At 42.3% G+C, this 23,382-nt stretch overlaps 1 protein-coding gene across 1 annotated transcript in view; it reads left to right on the plus strand.

Annotated features, from left to right (window-relative positions):
• The window catches only part of SEMA6B (semaphorin 6B), a 1,705,299-nt gene that overhangs the window by 1,488,292 nt on the left and 193,625 nt on the right, over window positions 1–23,382 (plus strand). Inside the window, exon 12 of the mRNA XM_040341109.1 lies at window positions 18,860–19,009. Within this exon, the coding sequence (XP_040197043.1) occupies window positions 18,860–19,009 (150 nt within the window). The remainder of the gene's footprint in view (window positions 1–18,859; window positions 19,010–23,382) is intronic.

Consider the following 23,382-nt stretch of genomic DNA (forward strand, 5'->3'; position numbering starts at 1 on the left):
GACATGCATTACCATTACTGATTAGCACCACATGATGTTAGCTTTGGATCACTTTCTATCTGTTCTAATTTTTCGTCTATTCGTGTATGGCCCCCAGGCTCGGATAATAATGCACATTTTTTATCTACACGGGATTTTGTCCCCCTTTCACCTTTGTCACTATACTAATAGATTTCATCTCTGCACTAGTAGTTTCCCACACACATGATGCATCTTAATACTGGTGTGCACTTTATTTATTTATTAGATTTTCTTTTTTATATAGTTATACACATATGTTTACATTGACTGCGTTCAGAAAAATCTTTTATGACATATTATTGTACAACATCCCAGTATAAAGCAATCCTTCTTTCCTTTCACTTTACTCTTTATCCTATATGCATATACACACACATATGTGTTATGTTTCACATTGCATAGTATATCATTTTATCCATATTATAATTGATGCACTTGAATCTATATATCTTTGCATATCCATACACTTCACATCGCTCTGTGTATATTCATCCACATGGGACACATTATTATGTCACTTATGTTTATTTCCTAAGAAAATCTTTTGTATTCACATAGTTTATTTATATATTTACATACATAGATTTTCGTGGCCCCTTTAATACACATTTACTCAGGTTTAGGTTTGCTCGACTTCATGTACATATATATGTCGCTCCAATAGACATTGTGGGTATATGTACTTTTATTTATTTATTTATATTATATATATACTTTATTATTTCATTTTATTATTTCACCATCATATAATCTTTTTTTAAAAGTATATATATATTTTTACTTAATTTTCCTTTTGTGCCTTTTTTAAATCTATGCATATACCTTTGTACTTCACAGTGTTTAAGATGTGCTTTGGTTTTCTATACACATGTGTGTTTCTCTTAATTGCCTTGATTTTGGGTGTGTACCCTTCTTCAATTAATTCTATGATGCCATAGGCTGAAAAAAATCACATGTTAAATTTGATGTTTGGTATAAATTTTACTGTGTTTGAACCATACTTTAGCCATGATTAAGCACTAGCAAGAGTGCGAAACTAGTCGGCTGTCCTGGTTTATGGTTGTGGTGATTATGCATGTTCCTGCTTGAAAATAAAATACAACTTTTTTGAAAAGTTATTTCGGAGTGCGGCTGTCCATCTCCTTCCTCCTATTGCTACTGCTACGTGCATTGCCAGCACCTTGGTAATCCGACCATCCCTGATTGTCTATAGGGCTCACCTGGAGCGGTGAAAATCTTCTTTTGAAAGGTAATGGGGAAAGGGAGAGAGTCGGTAAGAAAATTGGGAAGGAAGGAAAAGGGGGAAAAAAGGAAGGGGAAGGAGGAAGGAAGAGGGACCTGCACCTCTATGGGATAGTTAGAAAATATATGACCAAAGGTCTTACCAAGTTAACAGGTAGTCAATTAGACATTGCTGGGGCAGATATGGCAGGACTAAGCAGTGGAGTGGGAATGGTAGGCAGCAAATGAAGAGAGCTGTCACCAAACGCCACATTAATTATAGGCACTTCCAAATGCTGGTAAACTTGAGGAAGAAAAAAGAGAACAGTCACTATAATGGAGTTCAAAGGTAGAACATCCATTAGGTTAGGTGATGTGGCTTGAACATACCTCCGTTATGGTCCTGCAAAGAGGGGCCCCAGGGAGAGGACAGTCACTGCTCGCAAGACGGCTGCAAGGAGCTGTTTAAATGTGAGCTCCCCAGCCACGCCTTGCGTCACTCCGCTCGCTGTGCGGGACTTGACATGGGCGGGGCCAGCACATCCACACAACGCAGCATAGATAGCTGGTGCGCATGTGCACAGCAGCAAAACCCATTGGCCAAAGGCCAGGTCAGCTGCTGCAAGTCTGGAGTGTGATCTCCAAGCCCGGATGTGCTCTTGTTCGCCAGTAGGGTGAAGCAGAGAGCCTCGGCCAGAGTCACATGACTAAAGGGGAGCAGGTAATCAAAAGACAAACGCTGCTAACAGTAATATAACAACATAACTTGCGATCAAGAAAAATAAACAAAGCTGGTATTTATAAATAAGTAGTAACGTTAGAGGAATAACCCCTAAACAGTCGCCATTGGTGGATTGGGAAAAGGAATGGGAATATATAGGGGGGAAATATAAGGTCAAAGGTATCCAGCAGCAATATGGAACAGCATCAGGGTAAATGCAAGCCAACCTAAAGGGGATCACAGCGGCAGAGTTATGGCAGCATAAAAGAAAAGGAAGAAAAGGGGAGAGGACGAGATAAAAAAAATATATTTTAAAGAAATGGTTTTTCCTCTCGTTCAACCCTGGCGGAATGGTGGCGTCGAGACGTGTATCCACAGGGTTTCCCTCTGTAGTATAGCTCTATCCCAATCGCCACCATGTGGACTCCGTGGAATAACCTCCTGTACCAGGACCTGGACTACAGAAATACCTGGGCATTGTCCCCAGGACAAACTAGACTTTTGTTTGCAGAAAAAAATCGCTGCATCCACAGAAGGCAGACTCCACTTCTTGGTGAACTTCTCCATAGGATAAAGCACTTCAAACTTCCTAGGAGGAGCAAAACACTTATCTGGGTTTTTCCAGTCTGCGTAAATCAGATTCTCCAATAAAGGATGAATCGTAAAGGCACAAGCAGCCTGTGGAGATTTTAACCAGAGAGGACACAGGTGATTCAGTTAACTCCTTAGAGGGTAATCTGAATGTGGAGCACACTGCTTCAGTATAATATTGCACCTGTAATTTTAGCACCTGAGATGCAGAAAAAGGTTCCTCTGATAGCTCGGTTCCCTCAGAGTCCTCATCCCCTGATGGGGCCTCTACCTCCTCCGATCTTTCTGCAAGGAGATCTAAAACAGGAGGAGATCTGCTTTGCTTTTTGTCCTTTTCTGAGGACTTTGCGATTAACGCAGTGATTCTCCCTTCTAAATTGTTTAGGGCTGTTGCCAAAGTGTCTTCAGTGACATATGCAGGCACCGGAACCACAGGATAGGCTGCAACACCTGATATAGGTAATGGCTCATCCTACCTCACAAGGTATTACAGGAGATGAGGGTACCGAGCAGGCGCGGCTAGAGCCTCCTGTCTCTAGCGGCAATGCTTTTTTGCTTCTCCCAGAGCCTCTTCTTTGGGAAGACATAATGCTAAGCAAAGCCAAGGTACCAACAAATGCATATACTACTGTGCTAGTTTAGCAATCTACATATAAGTATGCAACTAATAACACAGTTTCATGCCAGAGTGGGTGTCTTATCATTTGGGAGTGCTCAGCCAATCACATGGAGATCTTACGTGCCCTTTAAAACGCTGCTGTGTCCCCTGCAGGGAAGCTCCAGACATGTGAGGCTGTTCCTTCCCGTCTGAACGCCGTTATGAAGCATGCCCGCGCACGTGCGCTCGTGCGCGTCCTCGTGCCTATTCAGGCCCTTCCTTCCCCCACCAAGATCATATAAAGCGCGCCCCCATCCTAGGGGCATCCTCCGCACCCTTGTGCGGTTAATGGCATTTCTCCTGTCTTAGGAGATACTCCAGTTTTCTCTGGAAGGAGGAGGAGGGAAATGGCAGAGCTTGCAGTGGAAGGAGTGTGCTTGTTGTTTGGTGGCTTAAAAAATTACACCCACTCTAAATAGGAAAAGTCCCTAAGTTAAAAGCCTAGGACTTTTTCCTAACTTACCTTGTCCCTGCCGCAGGTTCTCTGCCAGGGATACCAATATTCACCCATCCCGGCTGGGTCTGCATGCCAACCTTCAGGGGTATGGGTTCCTACTTAAAGGAGACCTCTTCCCTGGGCCTTGTAAAAGACTCTTACCAGGACTTTTAGCATATAGAGTGAAAGTGCTGGACCCCAGAGCCCAGTCCCCGGGAGAGAGACATTACAGGCATGAGGTCCGGATATAATTAAGTATCTTGGATGGACCCACTGTATAGCTCTCTATCCTCATAGGGCTTCTTAGCCAGAGCTTTCTTCAGCACATTTTCCTCGCGTCCAACACCTTAGACACTGGTGAAAAAACTAAGGTACGTTCCTGATGGGAGGGGTTATATGGAAGGGAACTGTCTTTGATTGGTTGTGCCAGTGTCCAATCACCTCTGGTGACCATAAAATTCCATTATGTTGTGATGGACTTAAATAAAATGACTGCAGCCACCCCTCTCCTGTGTGAAGTGGTGGGAGCGCGCTTTTACCTCAGGCAAAAGCTGGTTGTGAGGGGAGAAATTTCCAGAACAGAATTCGAATAAATGGCGGAAGCAGTAATGCAGCGCAGAAGAGCAGGGGCCCCTGTTGTTGCCACATCCAGCCCATCTCCTGCCAAAACATCCTCTCGGTCTCTCAGCACCCCTGTGTCCGGGCCATCTGCAGACACTTCAAATGCTACAGCCTGCAGAACCGAAAGGAGAACTCAAAGCTTTGCAGAATTGGAGGCCGCCATCATGGAGGTTGAAGATCTTCAAGCTCAATATCTGATTGATAAAATAAACAAAAAGCGCAGCATTGACCAAACACTGATGGAAGAATTTAAGAATAGTCTCACCTTGAAGGTAATGGCCTTTAGTTCTGAAACTTAGGATGAGACTCAGATTTATGGGTGTAGTGCTTGGGGCTCTCTGAAGTTCACAAGCAGCTACAACTGCGTAAACAAACCTATTAAAAAGATTTAACAGGCAAAAAAAAATAAAAAATTATTTTGTGTTTGTTACTTTTCTCCTAAACCACTCAAATATTGGTTTTCTTTCTTATATTGTTTTATTTCTTGTATTTCTTGAGATATATATATATATATATATATATATATATATATATATATATATATATATATATATATATATATATATATATATATATATATATATATATATAATATAAAAATATATCTTTTGCGCTACTGTGAGTAAATAGATGTAATATGAGAATCAATAACGGTGAATCTGATGCAGCTATATCTAAAGTGTTCACAGTACACAAATAATAAATGAAAAAAGGTAAATGATAAGCGCTTCAAATATGTGATGTGAACCACAACAAAGGTAAAAGGTGATAAACGTATTGAAAAAATCTAGTGGAGTGGCTACACTTATAGCTGAGTGTACAAAGTGAGTCCCAACTCAAAAATGAACCTCTATGTATCAAGGTGCAACTGGGTGCAAAGTGATGAACAAACAGGTGAAATATAACACTGAAATTTGAATGGGTGATGCACAGATCAGTCCATAAGGGATAGATGGAATGATGTTCCAAGATGCTGAATTCTTCACTATCACTGTAGTTGTGCATCTAAATATACACACAGGTGTTGTAGTTCCACCTTAAGGGTGCTATATAAAGGCATATAGTGATGTTTCTCCAAGGTGCAGATCTCACTCTTCCCAGAAGTGTTCGCCCAGACTGCTCACCCGCTGCCCGCCACTAATATGGTTCAGGCTCAGTGATCCACGATCCGGAATGCAGTGAGGGGAGTAAAAAGAGGGAACAAAATGCCTCCAATGGTGAAGTAGGTTTAAAAACCGGGGAAAGTTTATTGTACAAAAAATGAATGGATCGCACAGAAAAGTAAAAATATGTACAAGCGAAATGACACAAAAATGCGGTGACGAGGCGATCGAATTACCGCCAACATCCGATGGCCTCCGGCTTGTGTGGGTGTAACAAAGTCTCGACTCCCTACGGCGTTACGTCACGTACCTCGTGACTTCATCAGGGGAACCCTATTGGCTGTCGAGCAGCTGTTTAAATGGCTCGACAGCCAATAGGGTTTCCCCGGATTTCCCAGGTTTTTAAACCTACTTCACCATTGGAGGCATTTTGTTCCCTCTTTTTACCCCCCCTCACTGCATCCGGATTGTGGATCACTGAGCCTCTGAACCATATTAAGTGGCGGGCAGCGGGTGAGCAGTCTGGGCGAACACTTCTGGGAAGAGTGAGATCTGCACCTTGGAGAACATCACTATATGCCTTTATATAGCACCTTAAGGTAAGGGAACTACAACACCTGTGGTATATTTAGATGCACAACTACAGTGATAGTGAAGAATTCAGCATATATATATATATATATATATTATATGTGTGTATGTGTGTGTGTGTATTACAATACTGTTATTATTCTTAAAAGAAGTTATGACAGAGTTACAGTAAATCTCAGCTCGGAGTGAAAACAAGAAAACAGATGGTTTAACTATTAAGTGAAGACAGCTGTTACTCACTCCTTCCATGGCCCCTGTTGAGTCTGAGTGAAGGACCCTGTGCGTCTGAGTGAAAAGACCTCGTTGGCAACAGGAACGTGTAATAAGAGACTATATATGGACTGACCAAATCAGATGTGCTCATATGAAATGATGTAATTTTGTCTATAAAGCTGTGCTGGCAATAAAGTTCCTTCTCTTACGTTGGATGGTGAAGGATGTAGACTAAACTTCTCTCTTGTCTGCATGTTCTACTATTATGAATTTGACTCAGAGGCAGAATGGTTTATGCTCTGGAGTTGTGCCAGGGTAATCAATCCTTATTAATTGTCGCGACAACGTGGACTTTGTTTTTCTTGGCCAGATGCGGCATCCCGAGATGTCGATGGAGTGCGCCTGTGCGGACAGAGAGGCTGATCCACCTTTACGGATGCGGTAAGAGACGTTTATTTTATGCTTCCTTGCGAATATTCTTCCACACAGATGCCCTCCATTAGCTCACGGTTGTGATGCTGCTTCTCGGCCATGCAAAGACGGGTAATTTCTTGAACAAAGTTGTTTTAAGAGAACCTGTCGCCCTATTCTGCCAGCTGATAATTTCATGTTATGTCGTGTTCTATGTTGACTTGAATGAGGCTATTTCAGCAGTTGTCTGTATGGAAGGGGGTGACACAGTTACCTTGTCTGGCTTTTTGCACAGAGTGGTTTAAAGAGGGTGAACCGTAAGAGTCACAGTGTTCAAAATTATAGATACAAATATGTAATATTTAGATCAGCTTCTCTTTGCACAGAGGAATTTAGAGAGGGTGGCAAGAGTCACAGATGCCTTGTCGTCTCTGTGTTTTAATATATAAAAAGAAAGCAGATTTCTGGTGTAAATGCATGTTTGTGTATATAATAATTACCTCCATACAGACAAAGGGGCACAGAGGGACTTAGAGAGGGTGAAAAGAGTCAGATGCCTTGTCATCTCTATTCTAACATATTCTAATTGTGTGTGTGTGTGTGTGTGTGTGTGTGTGTGTGTGTGTGTGTGTGTATGTGTGTAGCTTAATGTTTGTTCGACTGTGTGTCTAGTATACTGTTTGTTTATTTTATAAGCTAGTGTGCTCCATAAAAGTTCATTTTGGCTATAGAGTGCACATAAGTCCAGCCAGAGCCCTCTTCCTCGTCCCTTCTGCTTTGAAAGAAATCCCCCCTTCCCTTTTCTCCTGGCATATTAACCCTGTGCTTGCTGGCAGCTTGAGGGGAAAAAATAGAGAATACAAAATGGGAAATGGTTTTTAAAAGAACGACTGGTGAATTGCAACTGTTTCTTTGTTAGATATATATATATGAGTTTAACTGTTTCACGCCACAGCAACTGATACTGTTGATGCATAAGTAGGGGTTTTAGTAACTCACAATGCTTATCTTTGAAGCTTATTTTTTAAGCTGAGCTTAATTTAGATATTGAATGATGACCAGCCTACACTGATTTTTATCGTTTTATCAGTTAGATTGTGTAATCTATGGAGCCCTGTCTGTAGATTTCCAGACCACCTCTCCTTTAAATGCCAACTGTTGCGGTACCTCTCTTCCCGAGCTCCAAAGTACACGAACCGCCACTAACCGCCGAAGTGCAATAGGTTCCAACCGGCCACGCTACCATACACCGTCCTTAGTGACCAGTAACCCAATCCCCTCCAGTAACGAGACCAAGCTCCATTATGAGGGTAAAACACGAACTAACTTTACTGTGGGCTACCCGCCCCGTATTATGCAGGTCTCCCACCTGGTGGACACTCCCCTAGGGGACCAGATGGGAGACTGAAATAACAGAACGACATGGGGACATTTCAAACATACATCCCCACCATTTCCCAGCATGCATCACAGTTTCCTCCCCTCTGCGCGGGAGACAGTTGGGACGAAATTCAATTATCTCCTCGGGCAGAGGCACATCGCCATGGAGTCAAAGTCTGTTATAGTTAGTTGGTATGCGGTTGACTCCAGGGGACGGCTATCTGGGTTAAGTCCAGTCGGGTTGTTCAATTCTCCCGCACAGCGCCGTCGAAGGGGGGGGGGTCGACGACTTCATGTAAAACGGCAAAGCAGACGAACACAATATGTCCAGTATACGGATGGGTCCGTCACACCAACCTTCCCACATGCCACTCCCCTTATGCCCCTGCCACCTCAGCTGAGAAAGCCTCACATGAGCTGCCTACCCTGATGGTGAAATGTGACCCATGACATGATAAATATATGGCTTGTTGCCTGTTATACTGTGATAATGTGGTGCCCAAGGGCTGTTACTGCAGCTATTGCCCCCTTCAAGACCATGCCTGATCAGTTTATGGACTGGTGCCCCTACTGCCGGGTGGTGATCTGACCAAGGTTTAAGCTGCTGTATGTATGCTGAGCAACACCACTGCTATTGTGGAAGCATGGGCTCTGCCCGCATGCTGTTCTATGCTGGAGGTCCCTCCCCCTGCGAACAGGCCTTGCTCCAGTCTGATCCATCCTGCCCCAACCCCATGTGCCCAGTATTGAACTACCCCCTCTACCCCCTGTGAACGCAGATGGCATCCTATCCTGCCCTCCGTCCATTGCCCATACCGGATTCTGTGTTCTGTAACCCACCAACCCTTCTTCTCTCCTTTGTTTTGTCCAGGGGGTAGCATGCCATGTCTCTGGACAAAACAGAAAGAAGAGAATGGCGCAGACCTACCTGCTCCTACCCTGGATGAACATGATTGCTCTGAACTCATGAAGGTGGAATCCGTTCATCTACCCTCTGTCCTGTGTGCCCCGACTCCAATGCCTTAAATCACCTTGTATGTTGATGGCTCCAGATTCAGATATGGGGTAACTGAGGTGATAGAGAGTGATCATGGTCCTGGGTACCACATTAACGTTTCACACACCTTACCACCCTCAGAGTAGTGGGAAAAGGGCCCCAAGGGGGAAGCATTTTTATCCCCTTTTTTAAATCTTGTTTTGAAACAGCCTCTAGATTAGTTTGTTATTTGCCATAACAGTTGCAATTACAGTCTGATACTTTGAGAAATTATGTGACCGCTCTTGAAAAATAATTAAATAATATCCATGTAGGAGTATTTTCTTGCATTCCAGATCCTGGTTTAGGTACAGATATTCACAGTATACTCCCTGGTGATTGGGTGATGGTTAAGAAGTTCCTTCGAAAACATTCTCTGGAGATGAGATTTGATGGACTGTGCTACCCGCATCAGAATGAAACTATATATTTTTTTTCTTATATTTGATTATTGTACTATAATCTCCTTCCCTCCATTAGATTGGCAGGGTAATACGTTTAGGAACCATATATATATATATATATATATATATATATATGTGATGATTGTGACCACTGGGAATCTGTGGGTTGGAATATAGTTGATGACTGGGGATATAGGCCATATGTATATATAGATGCCATAGGGGTCCCAAGGGGGGTCCCAGAAAAGTTTAAAGCAAGAGACCAAGTAGCTGCAGGTTTTGAGTCCCTGAGTCCCATAATCACTGTGACATATTCCATAGGGTAATTAATTAGTTAATTAATGTCAGCGTGTAAAAAAGTTCTTTAATGAGGAAACTAAGTTTAATGCTGCATGTAAATGTTTATGAATATTTTAACCCTAAACTGAAAATGTGTTATTACATGTGGTCATTCAAAAGCATAAACATGGGATCAGAACAAAATTTTAAGAAAAAATTATTGATTAAGATTGTGTAAAGAACTGTTTAAGATTCAGATAATGGTAAACAACATGGTATTAGTATTTAACAGAAAATCCTACAGATTTGGTTGCAGGAATTAATAAATTGAGGATTGAGCAATGTTTACAAAAGATTCCAAACTGGGATTTGGTTTTTAAATAATGGTAGTAGATTGTTCTAATTTACTTAAGGTTAACCAGGAAAAATATAAAAAAAAAAAAATATGAAAGTTATGTTCAATCTAAAAATTATAAAAATTGTAAAAACAAACAAGTGTTAAAAGTTTTTGTAATTTGATGTTTCTGATGAGAGTGGAGACTCTAGTTGGGAGGAGGAGTTTCTCAGGAAAATGGCCAATTCACAGTTCATTAGGCTGGAGCTAATCTGTGAATTTCACGAGATTGTCCTTTAAACAATTTTTTGTCGCTACTGTAGTCAAGAAACATCATATTGTAATGTACATGATTTTTGGCAGATGTAAAAACCAAATATGTTTAAAAAAAATTGAAAAAAGGTTAAAAATTAGAAAAACGATAAAATTCGTTTGTCAACGAATCTTACAATGTATGGCATACAAAGCTTGGAAGATTGGGTTTAGCAGTAACAGATGTTTTTCTTTGGAGATCATTACATGAAAGGAATGTGTTCCTAGCAGAGAGATCAGGTTACACATCCTGGTCAGTCCAGCCATTGCTATGGTAATTTTCCCTTCTGTGAATCTGAAGAGCAGAATGTTAGTGTTGAAACCAGAGACCTGGAATGGAGTTTACAAATGAGCAAAATATATTTAAAAGATGTGGCTTACTAGAGTAATGGTTTTAAAACATTTTTGAGCCTAAATAACTTTTCTTGAGAGTTCATTGAAATTTTTAAAGACAAAATATCTGTCTGAATGAATGTTAATGAATTATAAAGGCTTACTATAGGGCAAATCTTTCTTTAATGATAAAGATAACTTGTATACAATCATTTGAAGATCTAAAGAAAGCCCTTATTAATTTAGTATTTTTAATTTAGTATTTTTGATTAATATAGAGATGTATGTGGATGATGATTGGTATTTTAAAAATGTGGGTTTTTGCACCATTTGTTTTGAAGAACATCTTATTCTAAGGGTGTAATTTCAAAGAGAATGGGAGGTGTCAATATATGCAGCTTTGACTGAGCTTTGTCTAGTGACAACTGGATGTTAAAAAGAAAGGTTGGTTAAAATAGTGTATAGATACATTATGAATAAATGATGCAGTGTGATAGAGCCACAGTTGTGAATTAAAAAAAGTCACCTTTTCAGGCTTTTGGTTGACAAATGTATTCATTGCGGAGGAATATTGTGCTTTTATAAATGGATCCATATATTAGCACAGTGGAACTTCCTGTATGTTTGTCTACCCTGAAGGATGAACTAAGGCTGCCTTGTGTTTGTTTAACAGTCATAGTGTGACGAGAGCATATGTGGTTCAGTCGATCATACTGTATGATTGGTTCTGAAAAATAGTGTAAATCAACATGAATAAGTTTCTTTCAGAAATAGAATATCTAGGAAAGCCCAATATAAATTAATGTTCTTTTGCTAAATTAAAGCAATTATAAGTGAAAGTATAGTAAGAAGAGAAATACAGTAATCTGGTAAGATTGTTGCTTTTACAAAATTAAATTTAGTAATGGGATAAAGAGGGTTCAATAAGAATGTAGATTGGATTAATTATATTTACTATAACCAACAGAGGTTCGTTAACTAAACAGGGATGCACTCCAAGGTTTAGCTGAACAACTAGAGGCCACTTCACAAATGACTTTGTAAAATCGTATGGCCCTAGACTTGATTTTAGCTGACAAGGGGGGTGTATGTAGAATGTTACCTGGGGACAGTATTTTGGGTGATAACACATTTGTACTCAGGTATAGCAATATCGTAACTTATATTGGTTACGATAATGGTTTGTTGTATTGACCGTATCCCCTATTACAGTCCTTACCTGTTAAAAAAACACATACAACATTCTCAAGTGAGGGAGAGAATAGTGTTTGACTGCCTCCTGGCGTTTCGTTGGGCCCTTTTCTTTTCTTTTTGCATCTGAGTCATTCATCCGTTCTGACCGATGGGAAATAGCTTGAAGTAGATCCAGTGTGCTACATACAGTCATTTGGGTGACTCTAAATATACCCGGGTCCAGTCTGACCACCGTTGTGGTCTCCACATCTGGTAAGGGCATTGTTTTGTCACTCAGGTGTGCCTTGGTGGAAGGTTGTGTCAGCCCTGTACTATCCTTTTCTCTGAAGACATTCGCTGTGAAGTTCACTCTTTTAAAGAAGTTTTCTTTAAGATATCTGGGAGCATATGGACTAATACCTCACCTGTAGTCTTTTTTGCTTGCACCATCTCATTCATTCACAGACTTTATACACATTCATATATAGTTTTCATTTACAAGTTATTTTTGTTTTTCACGTGCATTTTTATTTATAGTCAATTGTTTAGTTTCAGTGATGCATAGCAATTGACCTTACGATTTTGTGTCACCTTCACTTATTTGTGTCACGCCAGGAATTTTTTGGTATCACATCAGAATTTCTATACACTAGAATTTGCGCTGTACCTCTTCTTTTCAGAAGCAGAATGGTTTATGCTCTGGAGTTGTGGCAGGGGTTATCAATCCTTATCAATGTAATTATTTAAGGCTCTGTGTCCCGTGGTGTAGGATAAAGAAATTATATTACCCTTTTAAGCCCTCTTTCACATGGATGGTCAGGGGACAGTAAAATCATGTGGGTAAGCCCCGGTTTTACTGCCCCCTGCCCACCCACCCACGTTTAAAATGCAGCTGGAGGAGGCCAATCACTTGCCATGGCTGTGGCCAGGGCCGCTGATAAGCCAGTACAACTGGCCCTGTTGTACCGGGCCCTGGCCACTAGGGGGGGCCCGGACAATCTGATCAGAGTGCTGGAAAAAAAGGCTTTCTCCAACTCCTCCGCTCCTCCACGACCCTCCTCGTTCGGACTCACTCAGGATAAACATCTCAGAGTTGGAGATCTGTGAGATCCTGTAGTTTGAGTGGGCGGGAGGGGGTGTCGCCAGCTTCAAGGATAATCGTTCCTGGCTTCTTTTGGTGTGCTGTGTTATGGTGGGATTCTCGGTGGACTGCAGGTTAGCCCAGTGACATTAACTGCAATGTAAAGTCTAATGTCTGCTTTGTCATGTAGCACAGCTGTCCTGTGAGAAATTGGGTTTTAAACTGCACGACCCAATTTCTCACAGAAGTGCTACATGAAAAAGGAAAAGCCATCAATGTCAGCAAACCCCACTTCTTATTACTTCTGTCTAAATTTTTAGTTCAGTTCACACCATGCCTGGAGCTGAATCACACAGGAACACACTGCGTTCCTGTGCAAGTCACATGTGGGTCTGTGCAGTGCAATTTCAAGCTCATTCATTTTGAATGGGCTAAAATTGCAATGCACCAAAAGTAGCGTATGCACTGCACCAGATCACACGGTGATCAAGGGCTGGCAGGTGCAGGGCAAAAGCACTACAACCTGCGACCTGCATTTGAGGTGTCATTAACTTTTTATTGACACCTGCTGCAAATTGCAAAATCAGTGCGTTTTGCATGCAGTTTGAACCCAGGAATCCACAGCACATTCCTTCACAATTCAGATGCAGGCATGGTGTGAACCGTCCCTTAGACATATTACTACTCATTAAAAGTCATTAAAAGTTTAGAAAAAAGTTTTTTTTTTGTTTTTTAAAGTGGGGTTAGCTCCTTTTTCATGTAGCACTGTTTGACTGTGAGAAATTAGACAGTGCCATTTTGAACACAGCACAGTGTCATCTAGACTCTAATTAACCACACCCTTTTAAGCCATGCCCAATAATTAAGCATAATTTAAACCACGTCTGGTTTTCAGCTGTGTGTGTTGCATATTTTAAAATTGGCCACAATCACAAATTAGCCTTTATGAGTATACCCTACCTAGCCTGTCTGTATGCCCTAGTCTCTCTGTATAGGGATGGGGCCAGGGGTGGGCCTGAAGGGGGCCCCATCACGTAGGCCGTACGGGGCCCCATGATTTCTATCAGCGGCCCTGGCTGTGGCACTTTACATCACAACCACAAAAACCTACTGTGGCACTTTGAGTTGATTATGTTCTTTTCATAGCTTTGCTGCAATGCTACCTATATTCCTGTCCTTTTAACACAGTGACAGTAAGCTGACACTTATGATTCACAGGTGCACAGTTATCAGGTTGCTGTGGCACTGTTAAAAAGACAGGGATATGGCTGGCATACAATGAGTGTTATTAAAGGGGCAGGGGGCACAGGCTATATACTGTACAGGAGGTACTTCTAGCAACTTCCCAGCCTTCCTTCATTTCTACTAGGGAACAAAAATGTTCTTTCCTCCCTCACTTTATCGATCATTGCAGGAGCCTCGCAGCTTGTAGTTCAGTAGCTTGTCTGCAGGCAGGCTTCTCTTCTCGTCAGAGCTTTGCTTGCTGAGTGGCTGAAGAGTCAGTAGGAGGAGCTGCAGCCTCTAGGCTACAGACTGCCCCACCCCTGCTGCCTCCTCAGCCTATGAATAGTTTAAGCTGTCCCATATGTCCCTCCCTGCTGACATCACCCTAAACTATTTCGAGTCCTGGTCTGCCTGCATAGTAAACCAACAGGCTGTGACTCATGTAAACACTGTGGAATGTGTGACAGTGCGGCTCCTGTCCCAGTTCCACAGCTGAAAGGCTAGATTAGCCTAGCTGCTCTGCCACGGTTGGATACTCTGGGGGGGTGTTGACCCCACCTCCTCCTTATCTACGCCCTTGATTGTGTGACATAAAAAGAAATGCAGCTGCCCGGAAAAGTGGATGACAAAGAGTTACCTTAAAGGGTCACTAAAGGATTTTTTTTTTAGCTAAATAGCTTCCTTTACCTTACTGCAGTACTGGTTTCATGTCCTCATTGTTCGTTTTTGCTTTGAAGTAGCTGTAATTCTGCTGTGATCTCCACACTTCCTGGTTGCATGTTACCTTATAACCATGGTACTGGGAGATTTTCATGGTGGTCTAAGCTGTCATTACTGTGTGTCTAAGGCCTCGTACACACGACAGAGTTTCTCGGCAGAATTCACAGAGAAACTCGGTCAAAACCCGGATTCTGCCGAGAAACTCTGTCGTCTGTACAGTTTTGGCTCGATGGAGCCGCCGAGGAGCTCGACGAGAAAATAGAGAACATGTTCTCTATTTTCTCGTTGCCTGCGTTGTTCTATGGGAGAAGGCGGCCCGCCGAGCTCCTCGGCGGCTTCATCCCAAAACTCGACGAGGAACTCGACGTGCCAAGCACGTCGAGTTCCTCTGTCGTGTGTACGGGGCCTTAAACTCCTCCGAACCAGATTCATTTTAAAAACAAAACACTGCCCTGGATTTGTTTGTTTTTGTTCTGTTTGTCTTCACCTCTCACCCGGAACTTCATGTATGTATCTTTAAAACCGAAATTGAAACTAGAGGCACATTATATGATAGATTAAATTAAATTTTTAATCATTTTTAAAAGGAATCAGTTAACTTTTATGTCTCTTATACCCAATAAACAGTCATTTCAGCAAAAACATTTTTTTCCTTTAGTGACCCTTTAAACTCAATGGCTCAAAAACAGAACTTCTCCTGTTTCAGGCCATTCGGAAGAACTTCTCCTTTTTCATTCCGCAACAACATGGACGCCCCCGCCCATTCTGGGTCAATCCATCACACCCAGCACCAAAGTCAAATATCTCTGAGTCATCTTCGACACGTACATGACAATGGATGCACAAATAGGGTCAGTAGTAGACATGTGCAATCAGTTTAGTTTCTAATTCGTTTTTTAACGAAAATTCTGAAATTCGTTAATTTCGAATTTTCGTTTTCACAAATTTTTCGGATTTCCAAATTTTTCGGATTTCCAAATTTTTCGAATTTCCGAATTTTCGTATTTCCGAATTTTTAAATTTCCGAATTTTCGGACTTCCGAATTTTCGGACTTCCGAATTTTTAATTTCCGAATTTTTGTATTTCCGAATTTTTAAATTTCCGAATTTTCGGATTTCCGAATTTCGGAAATTCGGATTTTCGGAAATTCGCAATTACGAAAAATTTTCGTTTTTTTATTTTAAAAATCCCGAATTTTCTAATTTTTCATTTTCGATTTTCGAATTTTTCAATTTTCGAAATATCAAATTTTCGATTTTTTTTTCGAATTTTTCAATTTGGAATTTTAGAAATTTTGAATTTTTCATTTTCGATTTTTCAAATTTAGAATTTTTGTATTTCCGAATTTTTAAATTTCGAATTTTCAAAATTTTTAATTTCGAAATTTTCAATTTTCTAATTTTTTATTCTTCTAATTTACGAATTTGTTATTTTCGATATTTCGAATTTATGAATTTGAAAATGAAAAATTCGAAAACTAAAAAAATCTGAATTTTCGAAATTGTGGAATTTTCGAAATTGTGGAATTTTTGAAATTGTGGAAGTTTTTGATTTTTATTTATAATTTTCGAAGTTTCGAAATTCCGAAATCCCGAATTTTCTAATTAAAAAAATTTCGTATTTTTAAATTTTTTAATTTCCGAATTTTCCGAATTTTTTTAATTTCTGAAAAAAAAATCATTTTCGTTTTATTTATTTTTTCCGGAAATTTCGTTTTTTCCGTTTTATTCGTTTTTTGCTTTTTCTGAAATCCGAAAATTCAGAATTCCGAATTTTCGAATTCCGAATTTTCGAATTCCGAATTTTCGAATTCCGAATTTTCGAATTCCGAATTTTCGAATTCCGAATTTTCGAATTTCCCGAATTTTAGGAATTCCCGAAAAAAGCAAAAAAAAGAATAAAACGGAAAAACAAATTCTTCAATTTTCCAGAATTTCCAAAAAAAAATACGAAAATAACACAAACGAAAAAAACAAATTTTTTGGCAATGCACATGTCTAGTCAGTAGTCAGCGGATCCCACCATCTGCTGCGCCTTCTACGCAGACTCACTCCCTTTATCCCAAAAAAAGACATAGCAGTCGTGGTGGGGACACTTATCAACTCCAGACTTGACTATGCAAATGCCCTCTATCTTGGACTCCCAAAATATCAAATCACCCGTCTGCAAGTCGTTCAAAATACGGCCGCTCGACTTGTGACTGGGAAAAAACCATGGGAATCAATCTCACCTTCACTGAGATCCCTTTATTGGTTGCCCATAAAAGACAGAATCACTTTCAAAGCTCTCTGTCTAACGCATAAGTGTATTCTGGGAAATGCCCCCCAATATCTATGCGAGAAACTAAAAGCTCACAACACCAATCGCATTCTGCGATCCACCAACCAAAATCTACTCCAGATACCCAAAGCCAGATACAAGTCCAAAGGAGAACGAAGATTTGCGGTCCAAGGACCCAGACTATGGAACGCTCTACCAACCAGCATCCGATTGGAAGTAAACCACCTGGCCTTCAGGAGAAAGATCAAAACCCATCTCTTCTGAGGGCCCAGGGAATGGATACCAAGCGCCCAGAAGCGATTCAGTTCGCATGTGTTGCGCTATATAAGTTTCTCACTCACTCACTCATTGCTTTCAGAAAAAATATAGGCCCGGATTCAGATACGAGATACGATGGCGTAAAAACGCGGGGTCATCTTAAATTTAAATAAAAAACGCCCACAACATCCCCATTTGAATTAGGCGGGCTTACACCGCATAACATACGTTACGCCGCCGTAACTAAAGGCGCAAGTTCTTTCTGCATACGGAACTTGCGCCCAAAGTTACAGCGGCGTAACGTATCTAAGATACGTTACGCCCGCAGATAGATAGAGCATTCTATCTATCATAATGTTTTGGGCATTTAAGTCAGTTTTCATATACAAAATTCTAATTTTAGTATGTGTGCTGATAAATCACAGGCAATGTACAAGTACTTTAGAGATGTATTTCAGATATGCTGTTTGATTTTAACTATACATTTAAATCCAAACTCCAGGAAACCTAAACACCTTCCCTTGCAGTGGGGCCAAGTCCATACTGCAAGAGTTAACTGTGTTTATATCTAGGACACAGAAAAGCAGTTTTACTTACCTAATCCTCCTCTCCCTTGACAAACAGCACTACCCTATGCTCCATCTGTGGCCTGGTCTTCAGTGTCCCCATGTCCAATGCAGAGCTTTGGTTCCTGCATCAGTCTTGATGATGTCAGGAACCTTAGGCTGCTGGAGCACAGGCAAGAAGAGGCTGCAATGTGTGGACTAGCAACACAAAGTAGCCCCCAGAAGCAGAAAAACTGATTTTCCAAGTCTCTCAGGCCCCGTACACACGAGAGGATCGATCCGCTGAAATTGATCCGCGGATCGGTTTCAGCGGATAGATCCGCTGGTGTGTACAATCCAGCGGATATTTATCCGCGGATATTTTTCGGGCCGACCGATTTCCAGCGGATAAAAATTTCCTAACATGCTAAGAAATCTATCCGCTGGAATCGGCTCCAGCGGATCGATCCGGTGGTCTGTACAGACTCACCGGATCGATCCGTCCAAACCCATCCCTCGCATGCGTCGTAATGATTCGACGCATGCGTGGAATTCCTTATATCACCGCGTCGCATACGTCGCCGCGTCATCATCGCGGCGACGGCGCGATTTTGATCTCCTGGTTAGTACAACCAGGAGATCAAAATCCGCCAGAGGATTTATCCGCGGAAAAATCCTCTCGTGTGTACTAGGCATTAGACATAAACACAGCGAACCTTTGTGGTGTGGGCACAGTCCTGCTGCTGTATTTTTAGTATCCTGGAGTTTAGCTTTAAACATAGGTTCAAAAAAGCTCACACTTGCTACTATTGCAATCTACTCTATTCTTCGCTATTCTAAATGATTGATTTATAATTGCACAGAGAGGTTATTATATTTACATTTACATTTTATTGATTTACTTGTCTGCAGGCCAGGCTGTTGTGTTGGCCCCTCCATGAACTTTAATTCTTCTCGTAATCTCCCTGATGAAGTGCTGAGTTTTGTAAAGTCACACCCCTTGGTGGAGGATTCTATTCCCCCTCTCGGAAGCTCCCCTTGGATTACCAGGACATTGACAAGGTAAAAAATATCCAAGACAAATACAGACTACAATGAGCTAAAATTCAGTTATGATGACATTTGATTTGTAATTAACGTAGGGGCATACGTACAGGGGGGTCATGGGTCGCCAGTGTGACCCGGTCCCATGCTACAGAAGCCCTTGCGGCCTCCTTTACACCTGGATAGGAGGGCATATGAGGGCAGTGGGGGTGGTGGAATGTAGAGGAACCGTTCCCTCCATGTAGCCTCTGAATGCCCTCCTTTCCTTTCTGCAGACATTCAGCAGCTATAGGAGGGAAATAGAGGGCATCTGTTCCTCCACACGTCGTTCCCGCTGCCTCCTTATTGCTGTACTGCTGTCCTGGACGCCTGTGTGCTTCCCTGGCCCCCCTCGCACCTCCCGCTGGCTGCTTCGGGGGATCTGTCAGGATGAAGAGTAGGGAAGGAGTCAGTAAATGTGTAATTTACTGGCCTCGTCCTTGTTTTAATGAATAGAGTCACTGACTCTTTTTTGTCTATTCTTTCAAAGCTGAGACATAGTGAACTGGGTTTACTGTGCCTCAGTTTATGAATGAACGGAAGCTCTGTAGAGAGCTATTCCTGTTCATTCATTCTGTGCATATGAGGCTGCAGAGCACAGAGTGTCCCCTAACCTTGTCTTCTGGGGTCCCTCGGCGGCTGTCTCGGCTCCTCCTCGCAAAAGCTTTCCACCTTCATGCGAGCGAGCTCGCATGGTGGAAGGCTTTTGCGAGCGCGCTCCCGTTATACGCAGGTGGGCATAGCCGCCGACTGTATCACTCGGCCCCGCCCCTGGCGCGCTGCGTCATCCGCTGTGATTGACAGCGGTGCCAGCCAATGGCTGCGCTGCTGTCAATCCATCCAGCCTAGCCAATCAACGGCCAGGCTGGGAACCGAAGAGGATCACGTGGACGCGCTGGTTGTGCGCATGGTGTTATATTGAAGGTTTTCGAGGGGTCAGGTAAGTAAAACGGGGGTTTGGGGGGGGGGGGCGGTACCGTCGGATGTTTTTTCACCTTAATGCATAGGATGCATTGGGGTAGAAAAACATTTACCTTTACAACCCCTTTAATGGCTGTGTGTTGAGTTATTTTGAGGGCAAAAAAAAAAATGAGGCTGCAGAGAAAGGGACTGATAAATCGGTCTTTACTCCCTTTCTTTCTCAAAAGTTAGACATCAGGGGTCTGTATTATATAAAATATAATAAAATAAAAAAAATTGTAAAAACAAAAATAAAAATGGCAAAAAAATAAAACCACAAAAATTTAAAAAACTACGAACACCAGTGGCGGAACTACCAGGGTCGCAAAGGACTGGACTCTGATGTTCCGCAATCATGGAGGGACCCCAAGATGGTAGGAAGTTGGCCCGCTGCAGGATCGTAATAAAGGGTCCCACGATGGGAGTAAAGGGCCCTGGGATTAGCGGGAAAGGCCCCAGTCGAGGGCCGGGCAAGACAATTCATTGTTTCTTGCACTGAGGCCCTGAAGGTTCTAGTTACTCCACTACCTGTGAACATGCAAAAACCATGCCATATACAGTATATTAGCTCTCTTCTATATACTTGAAGTAAATATGTCAGAAACCCAGGGAGTTCAGAATGTGTGTAGGATAAAAAGAAACGCATAAGCAGAGATTACCTGCATGAGATAAAACAGAGATGAAACTGCATGTCAAAAAGATCAGTTGATCTACACTGATCAATTATCACTTTATGACCACTGAGGCCGCGTACACACGGTCGATCCAAACCGATGAGAATGGTCCAACGGACCGTTTTCATCGGTTCACCGCTGAAGTGGCCTGATGGTCTGATGTGCGTACACACCATAAGTTCAAAAACCGATCGGGTCAATGCTTCCAAGCATGTGTCGAATTGATTCTGAGCATGCGCGGGTTTTGAACCGATGCTTTTGTGTACTAACCATCAGTTTGGACCTATCGAGCAGCGGTCCATCGGTTCGATTTTAAAGCAAGTTCTAAAATTTTTGACCGAAGGACAACGGACCGATGGGCCGTACACACGGTCGGTTTGGACCGATGAAACTGGACTTCAGGCCATTTTCATCAGTTTGGACCGATCATGTGTACGCGGCCTGACAGGTTACCCTTCATCTATTCATGATTTTAAGTGATCACTTAGTGTAACTTTTTTCATACAAGTTTAGAAATGATTTATCATCATTATGTTTACAGCGTATACATTTTTTTATGATCTGTGCTGAAATGTATTTACACATGACACTATAAACTCCTACATGAAAAATGAATACTGTATGTAGCCAGGTGCTTGAATGAGATTGAGAGTGTAACGGAATGACAAACAGAGACTTTGGAAGGATGAGGGGTACTCCTGTGCCAGCGTCACTAATAACTCTTGTGTATAGGGTCACCCTGTGTCCCTTTTGGGCATAGGGTGACTGAGAAAACGGAAAATTTATTACCAAATACTTACCGTAATTTTCCTTTCCTGATAGACTCCATGGCAGACTACGTGTGGGTTAACCCCGCCCCTCTCCACTGTTATAGGACCCCATATCCAATAAATTTGAGCTCACCCCCTCAGTGTTCCGTAACTAGCCGACTCTCAGTCCCACTTTTAAAATCGTGTTCATGGGTGGGAACTCCGTCTGCCATGCAGTCTATCAGGAAAGGAAAATTACGGTTAGTATTTGGTAATACATTTTCCGTTTTCCTGACAGACTCCATGGCAGACTACATGTGGGAAATAACTAGCCAATCCACACGGGAGGGTATGCTGAACAAAAACATTTTAATCTCTCCGGTCAACTGACAGGATTCTTAGACCAAAATTAACAGAAGAAAGGGAAGCAGGCTCTACACAATAGTGAGACATGAAAGTGTTGATCGAAGACCACGAGGCTGCCTTGCATATGACATCAGGAGCCACATGTCGAGCCGCTGCCCATGAGGTCGCCATGCCTCTGGTGGAATGAGCCGTCACCGCCTCTGGAGGAGCCAAGCCCTTTGCCCTGTAAGCTTGTTGAATAGCTTGAACAATCCAGGCCGCTATTGTTCTTGAAGAAGCACGTTTTCCTCTATTGCTGCCAGAGTGTAATAAGAACAGATGATTGGAACATCTGAAAGATGAAGTGACTCTTAAGTATTCTCTCAGAGTTTCACCCACATCCAAAGGATGTACTTCTGTGGATTCTGGAGACTTGAAAGTAGGAAGCACTATCTCCTGGTTTTCGTGAAACACGGAGGTATCTTTTGGCTTGGACCCAAGCATGGGAATAAGGACCACCCGGTCTGCAAAGAAAGTCAGAAAAGGTTCCTGACACCCCAAAAAGCTTATCTCTGATACTCTTTTAGCCGACGTGATGGCCACCAGGAAGGACAGTTTTATTGACAAGTCCTTAATTGAAAGATCTTTGTTGTTGAGAGTTGACAATACATCAAGGATGAGTGGAAGATACCATTTGGGGAATCTAGGTTTCCTCTGAGGCCTGAGTCTTGATGCCCCACGAAAGAACTGTCGTATCAGTGGGTGAGTTGCCCATGATGTTCCTGAGAATGCTGACAAAGCTGAAACTTGCACCCTGAGAGAACTAACAGATAACGGATGGTCCAGGCCAGACTGGAGAAAAACTGAGGATGTCTTGGACCCCAGGATCTCTGCATGATCTTCCTGCAGAAGTAGAGAAGTTAACGAACTTGGTCCATATTCTACTATAGACTCTGTTGGTGTTAGGCTTTCTGGAACTCATGAGGGTAGAAATAACTCTCGAAGCACACCCGAGAGACTCTAGCCTCTCCCTTTCAAGAACCAGACCATCAGTCTCAGTATCGCTAGACAGGGGTGCTGAGAGAGAAGGTCTGGTCTGAGAGGGAGAGGCAACGGGTCCCAGAAGCTCATCTGGATCAGGAGGGGAAACCACGGCCTGCTCGGCCAGTAGGGTGCTATTGTCACCACTTCGATCGTCTCCAATTGAAGCCTCTGAAGGAATTTTAGAATGATCGGAGGTGGAGGAAAGGCATACGCTCTGTTGAAGTTCCACTGACTCGTTAAGGCATCTACTCCGGAAGCCTGACTGCAACGGACTCGAGTGTAGTATTTGTTGAGTTTGTGGTTGCAGGGAGATGCAAACAGATCCACCTCGAGATCGATCCCCAATGACAGGATCCATTTGAAGGTCTGTGGATGCAGTGACCATTCGTTGTTGTCTAGACTGTTGCGAGTCAAGAAGTCCGCATGAGTGTTCTACTCTCCTGGAATGAAGACCGCTGAAAGATTGAGCAGGTTCCTTTGAGCCCAGGTGAAGATTGGCTCGACCTCTTGGAGAAGAGCGGAACTCCGAGTGCCCCCTTGTCTCTTCACATACGCCACAGCCGTGGTGTTGTCCATCTTG

Source organism: Rana temporaria, chromosome 1 (assembly GCF_905171775.1).
Source record: "Rana temporaria chromosome 1, aRanTem1.1, whole genome shotgun sequence".
Lineage (NCBI taxonomy): Eukaryota > Metazoa > Chordata > Amphibia > Anura > Ranidae > Rana > Rana temporaria.